This window comes from Myripristis murdjan, chromosome 14 (genome assembly GCF_902150065.1).
Source record: "Myripristis murdjan chromosome 14, fMyrMur1.1, whole genome shotgun sequence".
NCBI classification, from domain to species: Eukaryota; Metazoa; Chordata; class Actinopteri; order Holocentriformes; family Holocentridae; genus Myripristis; species Myripristis murdjan.
Window position 1 is genome coordinate 19858828 of NC_043993.1, and position 22046 is coordinate 19880873.

General features: G+C 40.0%; 1 protein-coding gene across 1 annotated transcript; it reads right to left on the reverse strand.

Annotated features, from left to right (window-relative positions):
* Window positions 1-2454: 2454 nt before the first annotated feature.
* Window positions 2455-11847, reverse strand: LOC115371830 (scavenger receptor cysteine-rich domain-containing group B protein). The gene is made up of 11 exons (XM_030069388.1): window positions 11712-11847; window positions 10114-10146; window positions 9021-9059; window positions 7617-7919; window positions 7426-7494; window positions 5669-5983; window positions 4671-4754; window positions 4289-4357; window positions 3781-4095; window positions 2894-2968; window positions 2455-2771 (listed from the first exon to the last, which is right to left on the reverse strand). Exons 1-11 carry the CDS (start codon window positions 11845-11847, stop codon window positions 2455-2457), a joined length of 1755 nt encoding a protein of 584 aa, XP_029925248.1.
* Between the last annotated feature and the right edge of the window lie 10199 nt (window positions 11848-22046).

Genomic DNA, 22046 nt, shown 5'->3' on the forward strand with positions numbered 1-22046 from the left:
CAAAATGTACAGTTCTAGTCTTCAGTCTGATTGGCTGAGGCACCTTCACAGCTGCTGTAAAACAGCTGGTGAAGGCATACCTTTAACCACGGACCAGTCCCTTGAAATATCAGTTTATTAACCAAGTGTATTGTTCAGCTGTTGTCCAAGGACTATCTTGTTTGGTGGAGGAATACTGATTAAAATTCAGAACTCTGCCTCTCACAAATTAATCATACATCTGCTTTCTTTTTTGAACATAATGATGTGTTAAGACATATCACAAATCAGTCTTGTGCTGTGTGTTAATGTGTGTTATTTCATAAACGCTTGATTAAATTACCTTAGAGCTAGAGCATTTTTGCATTTGGGTCTTAAACATATGTTTGTCAAACCATTTTATATTAGCCTTAAATCCAACAGACACCAGCAATTCAAAAACCTTAGGCTGGAGGATGGATAAAGTTTATTTGCCAACCTCAAAATATCAATATCAGTATGTCTGGAGAGGAGTGATGTTGTTGGTTCTGGTGACAGGGCCCAACAAAATGGCTGCCGCTGGGTTGTGTGGTAATCCATACAGGGCCTGTCAGCAGCTCTCTCAGAGTGATAGTAACTATGACAATCCGACAGACTCTCCAATGATAACAGCCTCACATGTGCCAGAGAACTGCACTAATTTCAAGATTCCACAGGCTACGTGTTATTTTGAGCACACACTCTTGGCAAGCAGCGCACGAGGCCGGCCAAATCCTCGCTGTCAAGCAGATGAGGTATTTTTAATAGAATTATGTCTCCCAAATTTGCACACTTGCATTCATTTTGCTCATGGGTCAAATCAATTAAATCACACACAAATGAGCTCTGCTGAGTAATGTGCATATTTTCACTCACAAAACAATAGACATTTAAGGGACCTGCCACAAGAAATGGAAAAAATGAATTGTGCCAACTTTGCATTGGAGTGAAATTTATTCCCAGTTAAATATACTAATAACTCACAGGAACGTTGTTTATCATGGATGCCTAACCTGTTCATCTATACTCGTACAGATTTCAACAGGAGGATGAATGAACACCTGTGGGATCCTTTTGATATTGTACTATTTTTATTGTGTCCATAGAATTGGCACCACTCTAGTACACTTCAGAGCTCTGGGGTCAGTAATACACACATTATATCTGGCCTCATAAAGACAATATTAAGACAAAAGCATTTTTTTTTTTCAAACCTGAGAATTGTTGTGCGATGAGTGGCAAAACCATACCAAGTAATTGAGTGTTTCATTCAAAGTAGGATGTGTTTTGCTCCCATCCCCATAACCCCCTTTAAAAAAAAACAGAACAGCAGAACATCAGGTGTCAATCCTGATTAGCTTAGCTTTGTATCACTATATTGTCAGACTGTTAAATGTTGAGATAAAAATATTAACAAACATATGCATTTACATAGATACTCGCGTACACCTCATTTATCTCACACAGAGATCATATGAAATACACACTCAGAAGTAAACACAACAGTACGAAATTCTTAAAACAGTTACAATTCCAAGGCCCAAACTGCAGATTAAGAAAGCACTGATTTTTATTTTTAGGCACTAGAAAACTAATTCAGCCTGCGTTTTTTTTGTTTTGTTTTGTTTTGTTTTTTAAATAGCGGTCTGAAAAGGGAATCAAGCTGATAATTTAGCCAGTATTGTACAAGAACATTCAAAAGACACACAGAAACTGAATCACAGGTTTTGCTCCATTGCAGAAGAAATAGCTGCAGGCAGAAGTGATTAGTCCAGAGACAGAGAAAAGTATTTACGATGCTGTGCAGTAGTAACCAACTTGCTGGCAGAATGGAGGTCTTCATGATCAGGACCACCTCTAGTTTCATTCAATAATAAATAAAAAATAAAGCGACTAATTCAATTTATAACCACCTGCTTGCAGCTAAACGTCTCGTACCTTGTCCCTCCAATCTGTATATAGTTGCAGGCAAAGGGTGTTGACTTTGCCAAGGAGACATGTTGTGGCTCTGCTTAGCTTCCTGTAGCAGGGCAGAGGGTAACGGGATGACTCCTTTTATCTATACAATGAATAATTGATGGACTTCCTCCAGCATACCTTACTTAATCATCAAAGAATTCACTACCACACTGCAGCCATGTTCAGTAAATATTTTAGCATTTTGGGCAAGTGAAGGAGAGACAGAGAGACAGTTAAAAGCTTTGGTTTTCATTGTTTATCAAATAAAAAAAACTGTGTACATTGTATTTTATATCATATATATTTATTTATAAAGTGCTTAATAGGAATAGATAGCTATAGCATGTATTGATATATTGTTATATTTGTTGTTTGTTGTCGGTGGTGGAGTACTCCTTCAGCAAAGTGTGAGCTGTTATTTACATAATGTATACAAGTCCTGGGTTGATACGCCCACTTCCTGCTCATGTTGGAGGTGGGTGTGCGGTTCTGCTGAAATCACGAAAGCGAGCACGTGACCCCAGCATCTTCAGAGTGGTCACAATTATGCACCTCCCAGGATATATGGGAGCAATCCTGGAGAGAGGCCTCGGCACCTGTGCACTTGAGATTGTCCAGCAGGATTGTACCCGTGCCGGGGCCAAAGAAGGCTTCTTCCCGTGCCGCCGTGGCCTCTCCACAGCCGAGCTGGCGGCACACGACCTGGGCATCAGGGAGGTCCCAAGCATCATCGCACACGGTGCCCCATTCAGACCCCGAGAACATCTCCACCCGGCCTTCACAGTGGTGCTGGCCACCCACCAGCCTCAATGCACCTACACAGACAAAGAGGAATCTTTTAAATCTTCATATCTGTTGTTCCTAAATGGTTTGGGACCCATTCTAGAGGAAAATGATATGAACCGATGCATCACAGCTGTGCAGACTAGCAACAAACCTTGACTTGGTGGTTTGGTGGTGGGAGTGCTGTCTGTTGCTCCAAAGTCACGTCCACTTACAAGGTTTTGGAAGGCTATGAGAAGCAGAGGAAAACAATAATGCCTCAGTGGTCAGGGCAGGAAATATCAGTTCACAAAGGCATTAGCGAAGCTCTCTTCCTCATCATTATCCTAGTAATCAATACAGAAAGCCTACTGCAGTGTTGTTTTATGACCGTGATATATGGACAACATTTTGTAGCAGTATTGTTCAGCAATTTTGCCAACAGTTATGTGTGAGTTTTTGTCCTGGTGCCTAGGCTTTAGTGTCATGCATAGTGCAGATTATGTCCCATTTTCCAATGCCATTCCTGATTAAAGCAATATTATTTGTGTGCACTGATAAAAATAAAAAAACGCTGCCTTTAGAAATCAGAGGTATAACCATATTTTGGTATCAACTTTAAACAAATGATGTGCTGTCTAACTGAAGGGGAAGAAGTTATTTTTTCTCTCACTGCTGTGTGTGTGTTTGATTTAGCCTTAAAGAATTGAAATTTGGCCTGTGGGCATACAGTGATGTTGATGAGGCCTGACTCCTCCACTCTATTTTTTATGCTCTCTGGGCTGTCTGTTCCTCAGAGTAGTACACTCATACACTGCAAAGAGACAGCTCAGCAGGGCAGGCATAGATGACTGGAACAAATAGTAACTATAAGCTTCCTGTGAGACGAATAACTAAGGTTGATGTGTATGTGCGTGCATGCATGTAATTACATAGATTCATATATATGTGCAAGTGCACATATGTTCAATGTGTTGTACGTGTGTGTGTGTATGCCTAACTCTCTTGGCCTGCTGTAGATGCACTTCCTGTTAGAGAGGTCTGGTTGAGGCCTAGTCTTACGTGTGCAGATAACTCCAGCATCCTCGTGGTGGCCACAGTTATGCTGACTCCAGCCCAGGTGGAAGCAGTCTGTAAGCTCGCCCTCGCTGCCCTGGCAGTCTACGTTGTCCAGCAGGATGGGGCCCGAGCCATAGCCAAAGTAGGCCAGGGGTTTGGCTGAGATAGCGGGGCCGCAGCCAAGCTGCCTACACACCACCTGGGCGTTGGTCAGGTCCCAGTCATCATCACACACGGTTCCCCACATGTTGTTGTAAAGGACCTCTACACGACCCTGGCAACTGCTGTTACCATTCACCACACGAATGGTTTGCCGGTCTTCACAAGACCAAAGAGAGGGGTTGTAATTTTAGAAAAGGGGTGGAAATCTCGATTCCCAAGTCAAAGATTGATATTTGAACATAATGCTGTATCATAAGAAGGTGAATCAGTGTCAGAAGTGCCTTTGAAGTGTAAAATGTCCTGTGCTTATGTGTGAGTAGAATTCAATTTGTGGATTATGCATTGTTACCTCTTGTTGTCAGAGCAGTTGTGCTAACAGCTGTTGTACTTTCGGTGATTGGAATTGTTCCATCTGTTGCTGGAGGGAAAATGTAATACATGATAGAATGAATAACCTTATCACCCAATAAACCAGACTGCCTGTCTAATAATAATCATGGTGGAGATGGTCTGTTGCATGCTTTCAACACCATGTTTTTGTGGCGCTGCAGTGTCATGCATATTCTGACACAACAGGGAGGAAATAGCACTCCCTGTTGGCCTTGAGGCAGAAGTGCAGATTTTACTCTGGGAGTTTATGTCAGTAAAAATGGCTGTTCCCCTAGTTAGTCAGATGACTTAATTGCCTCTAGCAAAGCTTATCTTGTTAGTGATATGGCTTCTGTTCTTACCTGCAGGGGTGTCTGTGAAGATAAAACTTCTCAGGCGTTCTGTCTCAGTATTAAGAAGAGGAGTCACTGTAGTGGAAGCTGAACCTGAAGAGGACAGACAGTGGGAATGGCGGAACTTAATATATGCACTACTAATAACACTAATACCAATACTACTTCTACTACAGCTGCTACAAATACTGGCACCAGTATTGCTGTTACTACTGCTACTACTACTTCTACTTCTACTGCTGATGCTTATAAATAGTACTCTCACTGCTCCACTACAACTATTTCTACTGCTATCACTACTACCACAATTACTGTTGCTACTACTAGTGCCACTATTCCTTATACTGCTAATACTATTATTATTACCTCCACCATTAGTTCTACTACCATTATTAATGGTATCCCTCTTTTTGCTGCTTCAGCAACAACTACAACTACCACTGCTACAACTACTGCTATTATTACCATTACTATTACTACTATTACTACTACTACAACTGCTAATATTAATATTACTACAACAACTACTACTACCACTATCAGTACTACCATTACTATTACTACAACAACATCAACAAGTACTATTACAACTACTGCTATTACTACTACAACCAATACCAATGACATCACTACTAGTAAAACTACTACTATAACTATAACTACTACTATTATTATAATTATTATTATCATTGCAACTAATACCGCTACTACTACCACTATTAGTACTACAACAGCTACTATCACCACCACTAGTATTATTACTATTACTACTATTACTTCTTCTTCTACTGCTACTGCTACTAATAACATCATTATCATTGTCAACATCATGAGGACAATAATATAAAAAAGAAGAAACTAACAAATTATCAGTAATAATAGTCACCTTATTAAATGGTTGTCATGCATTGCTTTTGTTGCAACATTGTGTGATCAAAACAGATTTTGTCTGGTTTATATCAGTACTAGTTGTGTCCCTCCAGATCTCCTGCTTGAGAGCAGCTTACCGGTGCAGATGACCCCAGCGTCCTCATGATGGCCACAGTTGTGTGTGCCCCAGCCCAGGCTATAGCATTTAGACAGCTGCTGTTCGTTGCCATTGCAGTTGACATTATCCAGCAGAATCCGGCCTGTTCCATAGCCAAAGTAGGAGTTGGTAAGGGCCGAGGTGGCGTGGCCACAGCCTATCTGCTGGCATACCACCTCCGCATCATTCTCTTCCCAGTCATCATCACACACTGTCCCCCAGCCTCCCGAGTAGTAGATCTCTACCCGGCCTTGGCAGTGGTCCAGTCCACCCACCAGACGGATGGTGCCATCTCCTGAACCGAGAGGGAGGTATGGATGGAGATTCAACACAATTTCAAGCTTTTCAAAAAATACATAGAAGTTTTTTTTTTTTTTTTTTTTTTTTTTTTTAGACAATATAGGGCTATCGATGGATGGAAATCATTGTGAATATTAGCTGCAAGTGTGGGTATGTAAGAGAGAAAGACAAAGGAGAAGGGTGTGGGCCTATACAGTACATAGTTTCAGACAATACAGAGGTGAGAAAGTTGAAGCGAAAGGAAGATGAGCTAGTATTGCACTAAGCACAGATGTTGTCATCTCATGCTGTAGACCGAACAAAAACACGTTCTCATGTATCCATCGTCTACAATAGCTCTAAACCTAAGCAAGCTGTGGATCTATGAGGCCTCACTACATTCCCAGTGGGATGCATGACGGCCTCTGGAGAACCAGGTGGAAACGTCACATTTTAACCCAATATGCCTCTTGCCAGGTGTCCTATGACCCGCTTGGGATTCAACAGCAAAAACAATAGGGCCACCGCAACAAAGGCTGACCCAGCAAACAATAAAGATGGCCTGGAATTTGGGAGGCCTTTGGGGTGTACTACACTGTTTCTTTGAAGATTTCCAAGAGGTATTTTCACCTAATCTGACCAGCCTTTGATGTTCAGCACAGTTTTAAGGCAGGTACATGAATCTGTTATACAGTGGCCTTGATTTCTGAAGGGAGCGTATGGTCAATTTAAACTTTGATGCTCCTATGAAAAAAAAGGTCATATGGGAACTTGACCATGCTAGTGAGATCATTCTCATGTCTGCGCTGAATGTAGGTATGCTGGATTGAGAATTTTCTCTTTTCCCACAGAATGAAAAAAAAAAAAGCCAGCATTCATTATTTAATGAAACCTGCCACTGCAGTTTGTAGTAACAGCTGTTGTACCACCTGTCTATTAGATTTGCTTGTTTTTAGTTCAATTATTTTAATCATAGAGTTTGACAAATCACAGCCTACAGAAATTAAATGCAGGAAAGCTGGCTTAATGTTTAATTCCTCCAAGCTTCCATAATTTTATTTCATACTAAGTGTTTTTCTTTTTTATATTCTGTATGGCAATCAAATTTTTGCTTGCACAGGAATGATAAACAAATTAATACCTGCACAAAGGTTTCATACTTGAAGACATTACCTGTACTCATCTAGTGTACATGTACTAACTCTTTAGAAATGAGCTCTTAGTTTGATATTTTATCAAATGCATCAGTTCCCTGTGATATATTTTCAATATATTCTACTTGCTTTTAACACAATCTCAAAGAGTTCTTGAAATCTCTGTAACTGGCAGAAAATCTTTGCCTACCTTTGGATTCTTGCCATTTTCTTTTGCACTTAACTTTGAAGATAAATTCAACTCTGTGACCTCTCCCATTGGCAAAAGACCAATCTCATTTAGATAAAAGCAGAGACTACTTACGTAAACCTGACTTCCTGCGGGTTGGTGTGGTGGGCTCCCATTGATTTCTTGGCTCCACCGCGACTGCACCTATCAGCAGGAGAAAAAAATTAACAGGAAACAAGAATTTTAGAAACATTTTCATCTTCATGACTCTCTAGATTTCATGAAGACATGCTTCACCACTTCTTCGGCTCCACTACAGCCCTCACCTTTGCATTTAATAGCCACGTCCTCGTAGTGGTAGCAGTTGTGGATGCCCCAGCCCAGACTGCCGCACTGGCTCAGGTCTGTCTCTCCTCCTTTGCAGTCTACATTATCCAGCAGGATGGGCCCTGAGCCCTGTCCATACTGAGAGCTGCTGCCCACAAACACAGCCAGCCCGCAGTCCAGTTGTCGACAAACCACGTTGGCATCCACCATGTCCCAGTCATCGTCACACACCGTACCCCAGGATTCATTGAAACGCACCTCCACACGTCCCTCACACTTGTTACGCCCATTCACCAGTTGTACTGTGGGGAGACAGAGACAGTTTGCCATGGCTTCATTCTGTCGTATTTCGAACGTGATTATGTTGATCTCACTTTTTATTAGTGTGCTTGCTTCAGTAAAACACCTCAAGTGTTCTTCTTGTTTTCTCATCTTCATTTCTTCAAACACTATTTCACTATTCCCCTTGCACCATTCGAATTATCAAGACCATTCAACCTTTAAAACATTCAGCTATTTGAGAATATGTGTGCTTGTATTCAATTTTTATTTTATAATATTTTATCTTATATATCAGCTCTTTTTGAACCCATCCAACTATTTCAGACAGACTTTATTCAATCTCATGTCTTTCAGTATTTAATTACTATGTGATTTGGCTTTTTGATACCTTCTGTATTTTCTGAAAATCACAGTTTTGCACTGTTTTTCTAGCTTTAAAATGATGTCATAATTCACCCTAGCCTTCACCACCAATCAATTTTCAATATTAAAAATGCCGCTGATCTGATTGGCTGTTTCATATATTTTAAATTGCATGTCCTTTCACTGTCTTTATTCATTTTTCTCTGTAAAGTTATAGCCTTTTGGGTTATTTGGTTTTTAACAAGCCACAATTATTTAAATAAATAAATAAATTCATAGGCTTATAAAAGGTCCACTGTTTGAGGAGCATTACAGTAGCATGTGTTACTGTCTGGAAAATAATGAAATGAGAAGACAGATTAGCATGACTCTAACAATAATGATAGATAATAGCAAGAAAAGTCTTTTTGGGGGGACGTCTAATCCCTTCCAACTTAAAGGAACAAAATAAGGCTGAATGAGCCACATGACTCCTTGGACATGAGGTAGGTAGATGGAGAGAGAGGGAGGGAGGGAGTGCATTGCAAATAAGTAATTGAAGGGATTAGGGAAATGGAGAGCTGGGGAAGTGACCTTGTTGAGAAAGCCCCAGGCACTGATCTACCATCGTCACTCTCTCTTTCATCGACTCACAGCCATCCACTGGAAGCTAGATTTTCATAACCTGGCCTAGATGCAGATGTTCTTAGCTGAACATGAGTGTCTGGACAGGTGTGGCGGAGGTGGTGGTGGCTGGCAGGGGCCCAGCTTATGCCTACCTTGGTAATGCATCTTTTCAGAGGTCTGCACGCTATTGGCTGAAACAAGAAGGAGAAAGGAACATGAGAGAGTGAGGGAGAGAGAGAGTTTGGCCAAATTATTTGTTGAAAGGAGGTTCTTGGCCTTCCATAGTTACTGTACTCTATATCTACTATATCTATTTTCCTGTAACCCTAGATCCAGCTTGAAACGCAACAAGAAGCCTATTTAGAGCCCTAACTGCACCAGTAAGGGAGTTACAGCAGAAACGTGTGCTTGCCCACTGCTGTAATTCTTTGAGGTGTTTTTTTATATTGAAAGTGAAGTGAAGTATAAAAGTAAGAAACTTCAACTTCCAATCAAATTATGCTGACCAAAATTTGATGAGAAAATTATTGAAAAGTAAATTGGGAAACAACTGGGAATTGGAACATCATGTGACATAATATAATGGGTGCAACCAGCCCATGAGGGACTGAGCTGATCACAGCTGTGACCAGTCCTGAGATGTGAATATTTTAACGCATTACATTACCTGAAAAGTTCATGAAGACACAGTGGAGGACATTTAGGGTCTGGTATAGAGGATTTTCTAATACCTGAACACTGTGGTATTGGGTTTCAACAACTGACAAAGACACTACAGGGACTTTTCAAAACATTACACTCAATGTAGGTCAATTCACAGGCTTCCTCCAGTGTAAGTGTTTGCTGCACTGACACCATATGTATGTGTGTGTGTATATATATATATATATATGTATATATATGTGTGTGTGTGTGTGTGTGTGTGTGTGTGTGTGTGTGTGTGTATCTATATCTATATCTATATATATATCGATATATAGATATATACAGATATACACATATATATCTATACATAGATGTATAGATATATAGATACACACACACACACACACACACATATATATATATATATATATGTGTGTGTGTGTGTGTGTGTGTGTACAAGAACATGTGTTAGCTATTAGGGTTAGCGATACAGTTGTTTGTGGTCATTTTATAGTCTGTATTCAGGAGGTTACACAGGGATGTATTTTTCTAGAGAGAGTCAGAAAAAAATTGAATGTAACAGGATGGAATAATACTCACTTGGTACAGACCGTCTGTTTATTTTCATGTCTCCTGAAAGTAGAAAGCAATAAATGTTCATCAGACACACATTTGGATATCTGCTGGATTGCTCGCTCAAGAGCCAAACAGACTAACAATAAGCTTGCATCAGCACATTTGAATTAGGGTAAACACGTTCTGTATATGGGTTGGTGATCCATAATGTCCATACAAGTAGAATTGATCTTGACTGTGTTAAAAACAACTGCAGGGCTTTTGAACAGCTACAATTGGTAAACACAGGGCAGGCATTGTACACAAAGGCACTTATCCACAGGGAGTTCACTTGCAGGTACACCCGGTTCCTCAGCTTTATTAAGGCTTCATACACGTGGTAATGCACTGACACACAAGAAATCAGCTCATGTGTCCCATTCTCTTTTCTCATCAGTCTAGGACAGTGTTTTTCTAACTCTTTGGGGGGAATCAACATTTTCAAAATTTCTTGCAACTTAGCACTGAGCTATCCCAGCTAGCAGTGGGCTATCAAGCAGGTTAACTGTTTAATTGCTTAAAAGCAGGGATTTGAGAAGACAATATTCCTTCAGTATAGTTTGGGCATTCATTTTAATCTTCCAGTCCTGAGACAGTCTCAAAAATCAGAAGCATAGGAAATATTGAAACAAACTGTGTCTGTATGGTACATACAGTTTAGCTCTTCTAGGAGATTCCATGTACTGAGCATTAAAGTGCCACTGCAATGCTTTTTAACCTAGTCATGAAGTGATTCATACTGATTTATAACACAAGGACCATCTTTTTTCAGTTCATGATGGTTGGATGGTATAAAACTTGCAGGAGAGCTTGGCCTTTTCTATAACTGTGCCATCTACTGTATACCAATATTTCTATCTATGGGCAGTAAATGTCCCATGCTTGAACTTCATCACTCAGCAACAGTGGAGGGACGGAGAGTTTGGCAAGTAGCTGGCTAGCTATCATCTGACAAGCAACAGGGCATCTTAATAACTATGGATATTCTCATTTATACATTGACACTGATTGACATACACATTCATTAAAACCTGGTTGTTCGTGACATCATTTACATTCAGCAGTAGACTGGAATGCTAAATTTCTTTGATTCTGTTGACAAACACAAGGAGAGTTTTTCAAAGGGCATTAGTCAAATTTTCACAATTCTGAATTCTCTTAAAATAATTTGAGGGACTTTGAATTAACTCTATCCTTTGTTAGATTATGTCATGAAATTAAGAAATGCGATTTCCATTGCATCTCTCAATTGTTTCCTCATTCAGTCCATGTAAAAGAAACTAAGATAATTAAACTTCTGATAATACAATTAAACTTGATAATAATTAAACTGATAATACAAAATAAAGGTGATCCCAAAGGTCTCTGGCCACTGATGCTACTCTAATGTCACTGGTCATTTTACACCTCCTCCTCCAAAATAAAAAAATAAATTTAAAAAATAAATAAATAAATTCTGTATGGTACAAGCTGAAAAGCCCAGCTCCCACAGTCAGGCGGCTTGGAGGGAGTGGTTTTGAGCTGTGGTAGATTTTGGTTAGACCCCACATTACACCGATCACCCCAAACCCCCAGCCACTCACCGAGTCGCAGCAACACACTGACGACCACCAAGAAGAGGGATCCCAGCAGGGACACCAGGAGCCACACGGCTGGGTTCCAGCACCTACGCTCACTCTCCATCAAACGCTGGTCTCGCATGGCTGCGTGACTGACCATCCGCCTGCAACAGAAACAGTCACATTCTGTCTCTTTCTTTCTCTCTCTTTCTCTCTCTCTCTCTCTCTCCCACTCTGTCCCCTTACCAAATTGCCTAAAGTCCTGAGCTCTAAGCCATTCATGTGGATATAATCCTAAATGCAGATTCAATGTAAATACTCTTTGCCACAAAACAAAAACTAATCTCATCCTGGTTCAGACTGTTCTAATTATAGTATTGGATTGTTTTCTCTGATGGACCCTGAAGCTAAACTGCTACTGTGGTAGTAGGTATTGATGAGAGTTTGAGGTCAGGCTGGGGAAATTTGTGGACCAAAAAGAAACTGTTCCCAGAGATCATGTGATGCACATGGCTGAGCGATGATGGAGAGGTGTCAGAGTGAAGAGAGTAAAGTTACATTCCTGTTTTGTTCTTCATTGAGCAAGTTGGCACAAAATGGCCGCTACGCACCACCCTGGCAGAAGGTTAAAGTGGCCGTAACAACAGAATCAGGGCAAGGTGTGTTACACTGATAAGCTATCGACGGTCAGAACGGAGGAACAAAGATGGGTCTGCAAGTTTCCCACCATCTAAGATAGGGAGGGCCTCAGTTCCATGTAAGGGTACTGTAAACACCTGTGGCGCCATTTTGGGTAGTGAAGGGGCTTTCTTTTACATGCTATTGGGGTTTATTTGCTATCATGAGGTACTGTAATCAGACACTAAAAATCTTTTATGAACAAGAAACGGGATCTAAGGACACACTTGTCCACCACTGTGGACAAGTGAAAATTGTAGTATGGTAAAGTTTATGTGTGCAAATGAAAAAGTAGAACTTACTGCATTTTGCCATACATAGTCAAAAGAAAATTCAACACAGCCCATTTTAAATTTCCAGCGTAAAGTTTTGCCTGTCAGCCACTACCCGGCAGGCTACGGAGTGCTTAATGAATGAACTCAAAGTTCATCCCAGCTCTAAAACCTCTTCAGCTCTGCCGGTCCCATTGGTGGGTTTGTCATTGCTGCATGTCCGAAATTTGTTCAAACCCACAGAACTTTATTTTAAATTGTAGTGGAGGTCCCAAGGTTTCCAAAGATAACAAACATGTCCTGCTGAATTACAGGGAATCATATAACATGTGTATAAAATGTGTAAAATGTGTATAAAATGATGCACAAGACATGTAGATATTTTCTATTTGATGTAATGCAGTAGCCATTAAACAATGGCATCTTGAGTTTGAATAGTTAACTCAACATAAGCCTGATGTAGCTTCAGAGAAGCTCTGCCTGCAGCAGATACAGATTGTATGAGACACTGCCATACAACATGGAACAAAATGTTTTTTGTAACTTTGAAGCTACTATAAGGGAAATTTAGCAGAGAATCACAGATCAAGCAAAGAAACATATGACCTCAGGGTCAGTGAGAAGTGTCAGAGTGTTATCATTAAGAGACCACGATGTGGGACCAGGCTTTGGCCTGTTTGTCTCTTTGCCCATACAGAATCCCCCGACCTTACACTGGAATGTGCATTCGGGGACGGCGAGGGGAGAATTTGATATTGGTCCCTCGAGATAGTGGACATTCCGGGCCCAGGGGGCACAAAAAGACATTTCTGCTTTCCATGGTCCCCGTCGTCAGGCATAAACGCTGCTTCCTGCAATCTGTCACTAGAACCCTCCAAAACGCTTAGGCACCTGATGACACTACAGGGGCGCCTCTCGTCTCCTTGAAGAGCAGGAGGAGAAGGAGGAGGGGGGCATGTTTAAATCCACCTTCCTCTTGGGCCACTGTACTGTATATGTACAGTCCTCTTGTGGATTATAGAGGGTCTAATGTAATGCACTTACACATGGCCTTGATAGCAGAAAACAAGACAGGTCATGGGAGCTGTTAATGGCATGACAACAATACAGTTTTCGGCCAGGCCCAGTCCCGTTTCACTACTGGTTTTGACTGCTGTTACATTGAGCTAATCGCTGGGGTGCAGAGGGCCAGAGGCCCACAGAGAAGCCATTGTATATCTAATTGGGAGGTGGGGATTTTAACACCAGAACAGCGCTCTCGAACCATGGCTGTCTCATTTGCAGACTGTACCAGCAAACCACTCAAAACTCTGGGACAAATGGCTCAGTTATGAGGGATGAAAAATAATCTAGTCCCCAATGTTATGTTTTTCAATACTCCATTCATGGTGGGATGTAGCGCAGATCCGCTGGGGAATAATGTTGCCTTTTGTGTCGGCTGTGCTTCCCCTCCCTTCTCTCTTCCCTGCGCTGAGAAATAGCTGAAAGATCTCAGCCCCACAAAAATACCCCTTAATGTCCGAGATAAACCAGAGAATAACACTGTCACTCACTTATAAATGAAGAAGTTTGAACATTTAAATAGAGATAACCTGCATTTGTCAGCAGCATTTGTACAGTATATGTGACTACTGTCCTTTTCCATGTGCAAAATCTTTGTTTTTCTGCAAAATGCACTTTATTTCCTAATGTGCATGACACTGAAAAGTGTACCTGAAAAGACACATTTATAAAAAGAACGCTGAAAAATAAGTCAGTCTCCTTGTCTGTTAACACTGGTAGATTACACTTCCTGGAAATGTTTGAGACAATATAACAGTGCATGTGAATATCCATTTTGCAACATCACTGTACAGCATGAATGTCTTCAACAATATCTGCCCCTGAAAGTCGAGCTTTGTGACATTATTATGAATACACAGTTGCACACAAAGCAACTTCAGTGACAGGGAAAGGCCAAATTTAAGCAATATCAATTTTAAGCAGCATCACAGGCTATATTACAGTGACCTATAATATAGCCAGATTATTTTTTTAAAGGCACACTATTCATAGACAAATAAAACAAACATTTAGACAACAACTACCTAGTTTTTAAAGAAAATACATACCTGTTGTAAACGTATTTCTCTTCACCAACAGTAAAAAAAAAAAAAATAAAAAAAATAAAGCAAAATAGTAAAATAGGTTTACTCCTCAAAAAAAAAGCCAATTTTCCTTGGAACTCAAATAGCAGGCAGCTTAATCCCAACAGTCACACAAAAACATAGAAATTTTGTGTGGAAACAGAGGGAGGAAAAAATGTTCATCCAGTGCCACACGTACCAGGTCTTTCATCTCCTTAACCCTCCGTGACTATAAGTACCTGGCCTCAGAGACGCAGGTTACGTAAAACAATGAAAGACAACAGCATTGTATGGAAATATCCTAACGCCCTGTGACTGTCTACGCTTAAAAGAAACAGGAGGGGGAAGAAGAGACAATGAAAGCTAACCCTTCACAGGTACCTCAGCATCTCCAGTTTCAGGTAGTGTTCACGGAAGGTGCGGTCCTGCTCATCTCTGTGCACACTCACAGAGGGAGACAGAGCAGTGGCCGAGGTCCTGTGTGTGTGTGTGTGTGTGTGTGTGTGTGTGTGAGTGTGAGTGTGTGATTGTGTGTAGGACTCTCCCACACATGCCACTCTGAAGAAAAAGACTGTGCAGTTAAGAAGTGGCGACAATGATGCAAGTTCTCATGAGTCTGGCCTTAGAGTAACTCACTTTTAGAGCTGTAAACAGAATTTTCTGGTGTGCTTTGAGACTTTAACAAAAAACAATCCTCTGATCCTTGCTTAGAATTTCAGGGACTACAAATGAATGCAACTGGATTCACAGAAAATTTTGAAATTAAAAAAATGATAGGCAATAGTATCCTGGTTGGGTGCTGAATAATGCAGCTTGGAGTAGTTCTTCTTCTTCTTCTTCTTTTTTTTTAATCTTCGTCAGTGGACATAAAAGCACAACCAATGTGTGGTCATTGAATGGTGCTTGACCTTTATGTGTGCCTCCAGCACCTCAAAACCTTTGAACTGCTGGGTGATGCTAAAAAATAGGTCATTTTTGTGGCTTGCTCAAGATTTTTCTTATCACAATGGGTTACCAAAATAATCTCAAATGCAGTGTGTACATCCTGTGAAAGAAATATTATTCCTATGACTGTTGATGAGGCTACGCAGTGTCCTCACTCCATCTATTACCACTGTCATCATGTTATTCAATTTTGTAAACACAGGCTAGTCTCTCTGTTTAACATGAAAGGGAGTAAAGAGGCTTAATGCGTCTCTAAATAGAAACATTTCAGACATATGAGGTGCAATATAGCTCTTTTAATTTCATGTCTTCTCTCAAGAAAAAGCCCGGAGCCTCTCTGAATTGCGCAGCAGACAAATAGCAATTGCCTTCAAAACACTAATCCTTCCTGAGCTGCAGAGAAACGTGCTGGCTGCTCATGCCCTTTGTCAGGGTTTTCAAGGGCCAATTCAAGGCTCCTTCCTGTGGTGTCACCCAAATCAGTCGATGAAACAAAATAAGGAGATTCTGTTATACTATAGGATAATCCTCTGAACCTCTAGGATTGGCTGAAAAAAAAACCCTACACAAAACCAAATCTTACCAAATCCTCAAATCTCAGTGACAAACAGTAGAAGGTCCGTGGTTGTACTGAGTTCAGGTATGAATATGAGTTAGGATGGCAACAAACAATTATTCAATTGTCAGTCTTTTTCTTTAGATTAATTGATTAATTGTTTTACTCACAAATGTCAAAAATAATGAGAAATGCCCACCACAAATTTCTGGTACCCAATTATGGTCTTAAAATTGCTCCCTTGGTCTTATCAACAGCTACAAAAAATCTGAAAGCATTAAATTAATCACCAGAACAGTCAGGATTGTGCTTGCTGGACATCACCCCTACTTTAGCAATGTATATCTGTCATCAATAGGAGGCTCCAATGGGTCAGATCTGGGGAAAAAAAAAAAAAAAAAAAATTGACAGTAAATCAGTAAGAGACATTCGAATTTTAAGGCTTACTAGTGGAGTTCCAGCAATTATAAGAAACAGAGGAAAGCAAGCATATCTTATGAGCCTGCAACCAGAAAATGATACTTAATACTTTTATTAGATAGACAACCAAAGCAATACTCAAAATTTTAATCAGTTAACTTTGTCAGTCGATTAACTGACTGATTGATTAATCGATTAATAATTTCATGACTAATGCTCCTAAGCAGAGTGGAAACAGAGCATACATGCCCATTGAAATTCCCTGGAAAAGTAAAAGTTGCAGGAAAAATATAATTGGTGGAGCCTGATGTAACAACTGAGCACAGAGCATTCAGAGGCCTGAGGGCAGCAACAGCCTTCATTCAGTGTGTTCACCATTACTTAGTTATTACCTACAGTACTTATTATGTAGTTATAAAGATCAAGCACAGTATGAGGAGATGTCTGAAATAAACAAAAATTTGTACTCTTTCACACATGGTAATGGCTGACAAAAAATAAGGTGTATAAAATAAATCGAAAAAATTAGGCAACCTCGCAAACAAAACAAAACAAAACAAAACAAAACAAAACAAAACAAAACAAAACAAAACAAAACAAAACAAAACAAAACAAAACAAAACAAAACAAAACAGACAAACAAACAAACAAACAAACAAAAAAAAGCACAAAAATATTATGGATGCTGCAATATCTGAAAAATATAGATCCACAAACTGAGAAACATCATATTATTATTACATTATGAGGAGGTGGAATTTCAGACAGGGTGACATTTACCAAACTCAACGGGCTTTATTATAATCTGTTTACTGTGCTCTGCCAATAAAAAATGAAAGAAGAGAAACCAGCATACTTGATCTCATCAACAAAAACTGGGCACCACACAAAATATAAGGGACAAAAGATCCTTCACATTGTACTCTGCCCTCAGAGTGCTAAGAAAGTATACACCCTGGTTACAGAATACAGGCTTATATGTCTTTTCTTCTTGATACATGAGAGTCAAAATGCGTTTCAACAGCGATGACTTACTGGAACCACCAGGATAATTTTGGAGTTTTTAATTACAACTGCATTATCTACCTCCTAACGCCTCCTAGTAGACAAAGACCACCCAGGCAGCAGCTAGAGCTCATGTCTTATCTATAGGAGGCATCCGTCTCCTGACAGCCAGGCATGTGTTTGACAGTTCACATGTCACTGAATCCATTCAGACAGATATTACTAGGATTCCCAACTGTGATAAGACACTCAGTGGTCAGAGGATGGTCACCAGTGATTAGCTGCAAGCCTGATTTGACGTCAACCTGTGGCTGGGACTGGGCGAACGCAACATCAAATGGAAAAAAAATGGAATTGCTAACAGGAATTTTCTCTTTTGAAGACTACAACCTCCGACCAGGCCATGCTAGCTTCATGCATTACACTACAATACTTAAGTGGACATAGTTTTCAAACCCAAACTCTATTAATCAGTTTCCACTGTGGGTCTGTAACCTAATATTGGTGGGATTTGATATATATACTGTACAAACAAGTGCAGTGTGATCTAAGTTTTCTTGACTGCAAAACAAAGTGCTCTATGCTACAGTAGTAAGAGTATGATGAAAGACAATTGAAGTGAGGACCATTTAGGATCAACTGATAAAAACCACAGAATAAGATGTAATTTATCAGTGAGGCAGGGTGCAATCAGACTCAGTGAAAACCACAAAGACTCATCCATCAAATTTCGTGTGTTTCCATGATTTTTTTTTTACCAGCTCAGTCTAAAGGGTTCTCATCGTTGGGACTGATTATGAGAACCATGTAGACTCAAGTTGCTCCTAATATAGTAAAACCTGTGGATATGTGATATTTCGATGAGGAGTCTTCATTGGACAACCATCAAATTTCATGCTTATTTCACGTTTTTCATCAGTTGTGTCAAAACGGTGCTCCCTTCAATCAACCCTTGACAATTTTACAAAGTGCAGGAATTGCCTTCTGCAGTTTCATGGTATAATTTCACAAAGGACTTGTTAATGTGAAGTACTGGAAAAACTATCCCTTTGGAAGTAAACAGAATCAAACTGATTTTATCTCCAGTCCACGTCCTGGAGTAATTGCTGTCACATATGACCAGGCTTCAACAAACACTCTGATTGGTCGACAATATATGCAGAGTTAACTTGCCACACTGGCCAAAACCTCTCTGCCTCCATTGTTGCTGGTTCTTGAAGCTTCAACAGTGGATATTTGTTCCTCACAGACACACATATTAGTTTGCAGTGGACAGCACAATAATGGGGAAGGTTAAGCTCACACCCCTAAGAAAAAAGAAAAAGGGCCAAGGAAATGTAGACTTCTCTTATCTTACTTTTCTCTCACATAACGCACCCACTTATAGATTGTTATGTCATGGTCATCCCACTTTCACAGAAACACAGAAACACAGGTTATCTTGCTACTTTTGTCCCTGAAAGTTATGTGGAACTTGAATTTGAACTTGACACAAATAATGCAGCGTGACATCCTGCAACCTTTGTCATGGACACCTATTCAAAGTGGGTCATGGTAGCAGGAAGCATCCTGTGTCCCAGGTGATGACAATTGTGACACAGTTCTTCATTATCATGCATAAGAAGCAGAAAAAAATGATTGTATGTTTGCTCAAAAAACATAAGGCCCAAAATGTTACCTGCACTAAAAAAAATGCCTTGTCTTGTTCCCATGCTTTAACCTTGAAGGTGTTGTGTTATTAAATATGATAGACTAAGGATTTTTCATTTGAAGTGCTACATACAGGTCCTGCAGCATAGTGCCAGTGCATGACAAGGTGCACCTTGATCCATGATTCAAGATTTAAAAAAAAAAAAAAAAATAAGAGAGAAAGAAAGAGAGAGAGAGACTCAAATGTCTTGGAAAGTAAAAACCATTACCAAACCTGCCTCTGGCCATTTGGCTCTTGTGAATGAGAACGGCTTCTATGGAATCTGCATTGAATTTTATTTCAGCGCAAATTACAGACTGTAATTCATCACAATGATTTAGTGTTGCCATCAAAGATATCGCTTTATGTTGCCGGTAAAGTTAACTGGCCACAAATGCCACTTTATTCTCTCAATAGATTAGATAAGATGAAAACCCACTGATTCCCTTGAGGAGCGCGGGTTGTCACAGCAGCAGAATACAGAATAAGACAAATGGAGAGTACCAAAACAAACAATTACAGCAACTGAACATACATAGTGGAGACATGAAATAAAAAATAATGATATCTTTGTTCACAAATTTACAGGTTTTAACATCTTCAAGTATCCATCATTAGCTGCTGACACTGTCAGAGTTACCGATAGAAGAATATGCACTCAGTGGCCACTTGTTAGGCTCACCTGTACAATCTAATACAATCCAGTGCAACTGTTCTGCCATAAAGTTTACTTTTATGATGCTTATAATACTCAGGTTTTCTTTTTGTCACAGCAATAGAGGTGTTCGTGCAATATGTTTGGCATTGAGCTCAGAGTTGCACTGGACTGCATTTTATTGACAGCTGTTTCTACTATTCTGTCCCCCCCTCATGTATATAAATAGGGAGGGCAAAAAATTAGAAACACGTCTCAATATAATGTAGTCCAGTACAAGACATAGAAAAAAATATAGTACATATAGTAAACATAGTACAGAATTAAATTTACATATTTTCGATAATGACAGTGACAGTGTAGACACCAGTCAGGCAGAGGGCTGTGGCCAGATCGAGGGTCATCCAGTTAACCTGGTGTATTGTCGCTGCAGTCATTGATTCACTCTCTCTCTCTCTCCCTCTCTCTCTCTTGCTCTCTCATTCCATCCACAGGTCTCCACTTCTGATCCTCCTTTTCTTTTGTTTTTGCACAGTACACTCACCACACCACTGATTCCACTGACTGTAAATTTCCTTTGCGTTTGAGTTTAATTTGGTTGTAAAATTAAATAAATACATTACATGTCTGGTCTCCCAGTTTTCCTCACAACTATGAGCCCACTTGTCGTGACAATGTGCTGAAAAGAGTGTGGACATCCCTGTGTGCAGTGTTGGTATTCTGAAATTAAATTCTAGATGAATAAGTGTGCCCACACACATGCCAAGATATGTACAGGAATGTGTACAAGTCATGTGCACAGCCACAGATCATAAATATGCAAGCAGAGCAGATGGAAGTAACATACATACAGAAACATGTACAAGCACACAGACAAAGATGTGACAAGAAAGAGTGCAATAGTGCCCCTTAAACAATTTATTCCAAAAGCCCATGGTGAAATATGGCAAATAAGATCATCAGTGAGGGGATACTGTTATATAAAACATTTCTCAACAAAATTTCCTAAAACTGCTTTTTCAGTGGCAGCAACAACATATTGGAATCAGTACAAATATTACAGTGTGTTACTTTTAATCAGTTTAAAAGTGATAAGTGATAAGTTAAAAAATGGTTGATCGACATAAAGTCATGCCATTAAGGCCTGATAATGCCTCTCAAACCAATCCCATGAACTGTCATTTTTTACTGTCATATTTGCACTGTAAACACACCCTAGGGACAGACAGATGTAAATTAGCATTGTACTATATCTGGTGCAATACATTTATTGTACATTGTCTCTGTTTTAAATAAATCAATAACTGAGATGAAATGAAATGAAATAAATGTTTAAAGTTGAATCAAGAGCAGTACATAACAGAGAAACACGGTTAGGAATTGAGGAATAATTCCTGTTATCTCACACACTCTGCCTATCATTACCACGGATGGCATGAAATTATTACTAGGATTTAGTGGAGAGAACAGGGATTCTTGCAGCACAGTTTCTCTCACTCGCTCTGCTCTGCTCCTGCCTCCTGCCAACAGTCTGCCACACGTGAACAGGCACAAATGGGAATGAGAGAGGGAGCGGCCCAAGGACACCCAGATAAGGGAGAGGAGTGTGTTGAATCTCTCTCTCTCTCTTGTTCTCTCTCTCTCTCTTTGTCTAGCTCTGAATTTCTCCCTCACACACACACACACATACACACACGCAAAACCCTTCAAGATGCCGCTAACTAATGCACTTGCATAAGAGATTACTGTTGCAAGAAGACAGAGTAAATAGCCTGTCCTCTTGTTGACACAAACGCCACCCAGTGGTCAGGGATGATATGCTTTGTATCCTGGGTGGATTTTGGCAACATGATATTGAAAAGGTATGTAGCATACCTTAGGGGATTTATACATTTCAATATCACTTGCCTTGGCCAAATAATGAAATCCCAGGAAGCATTTTATCAAGGTCCCAGGTATCACGTTATGCAGTACATTCCTGCTCACTATGTCCTCGTGCAAAAGGTGAAACA

Coding starts and splice junctions, on each gene's coding strand:
- LOC115371830 (XM_030069388.1), bottom strand. CDS start 11,847: ATGGTCAGTCACGCAGCCATGCGAGACCAGCGTTTGATGGAGAGTGAG. Junction 10,147..11,711: donor CAGTGTGTTGCTGCGACTCG/GTGAGTGGCTGG, acceptor TTCTACTTTCAG/GAGACATGAAAATAAACAGA. Junction 5,984..7,425: donor CCGCAGGAAGTCAGGTTTAC/GTAAGTAGTCTC, acceptor CTCTCGGTTCAG/GAGATGGCACCATCCGTCTG.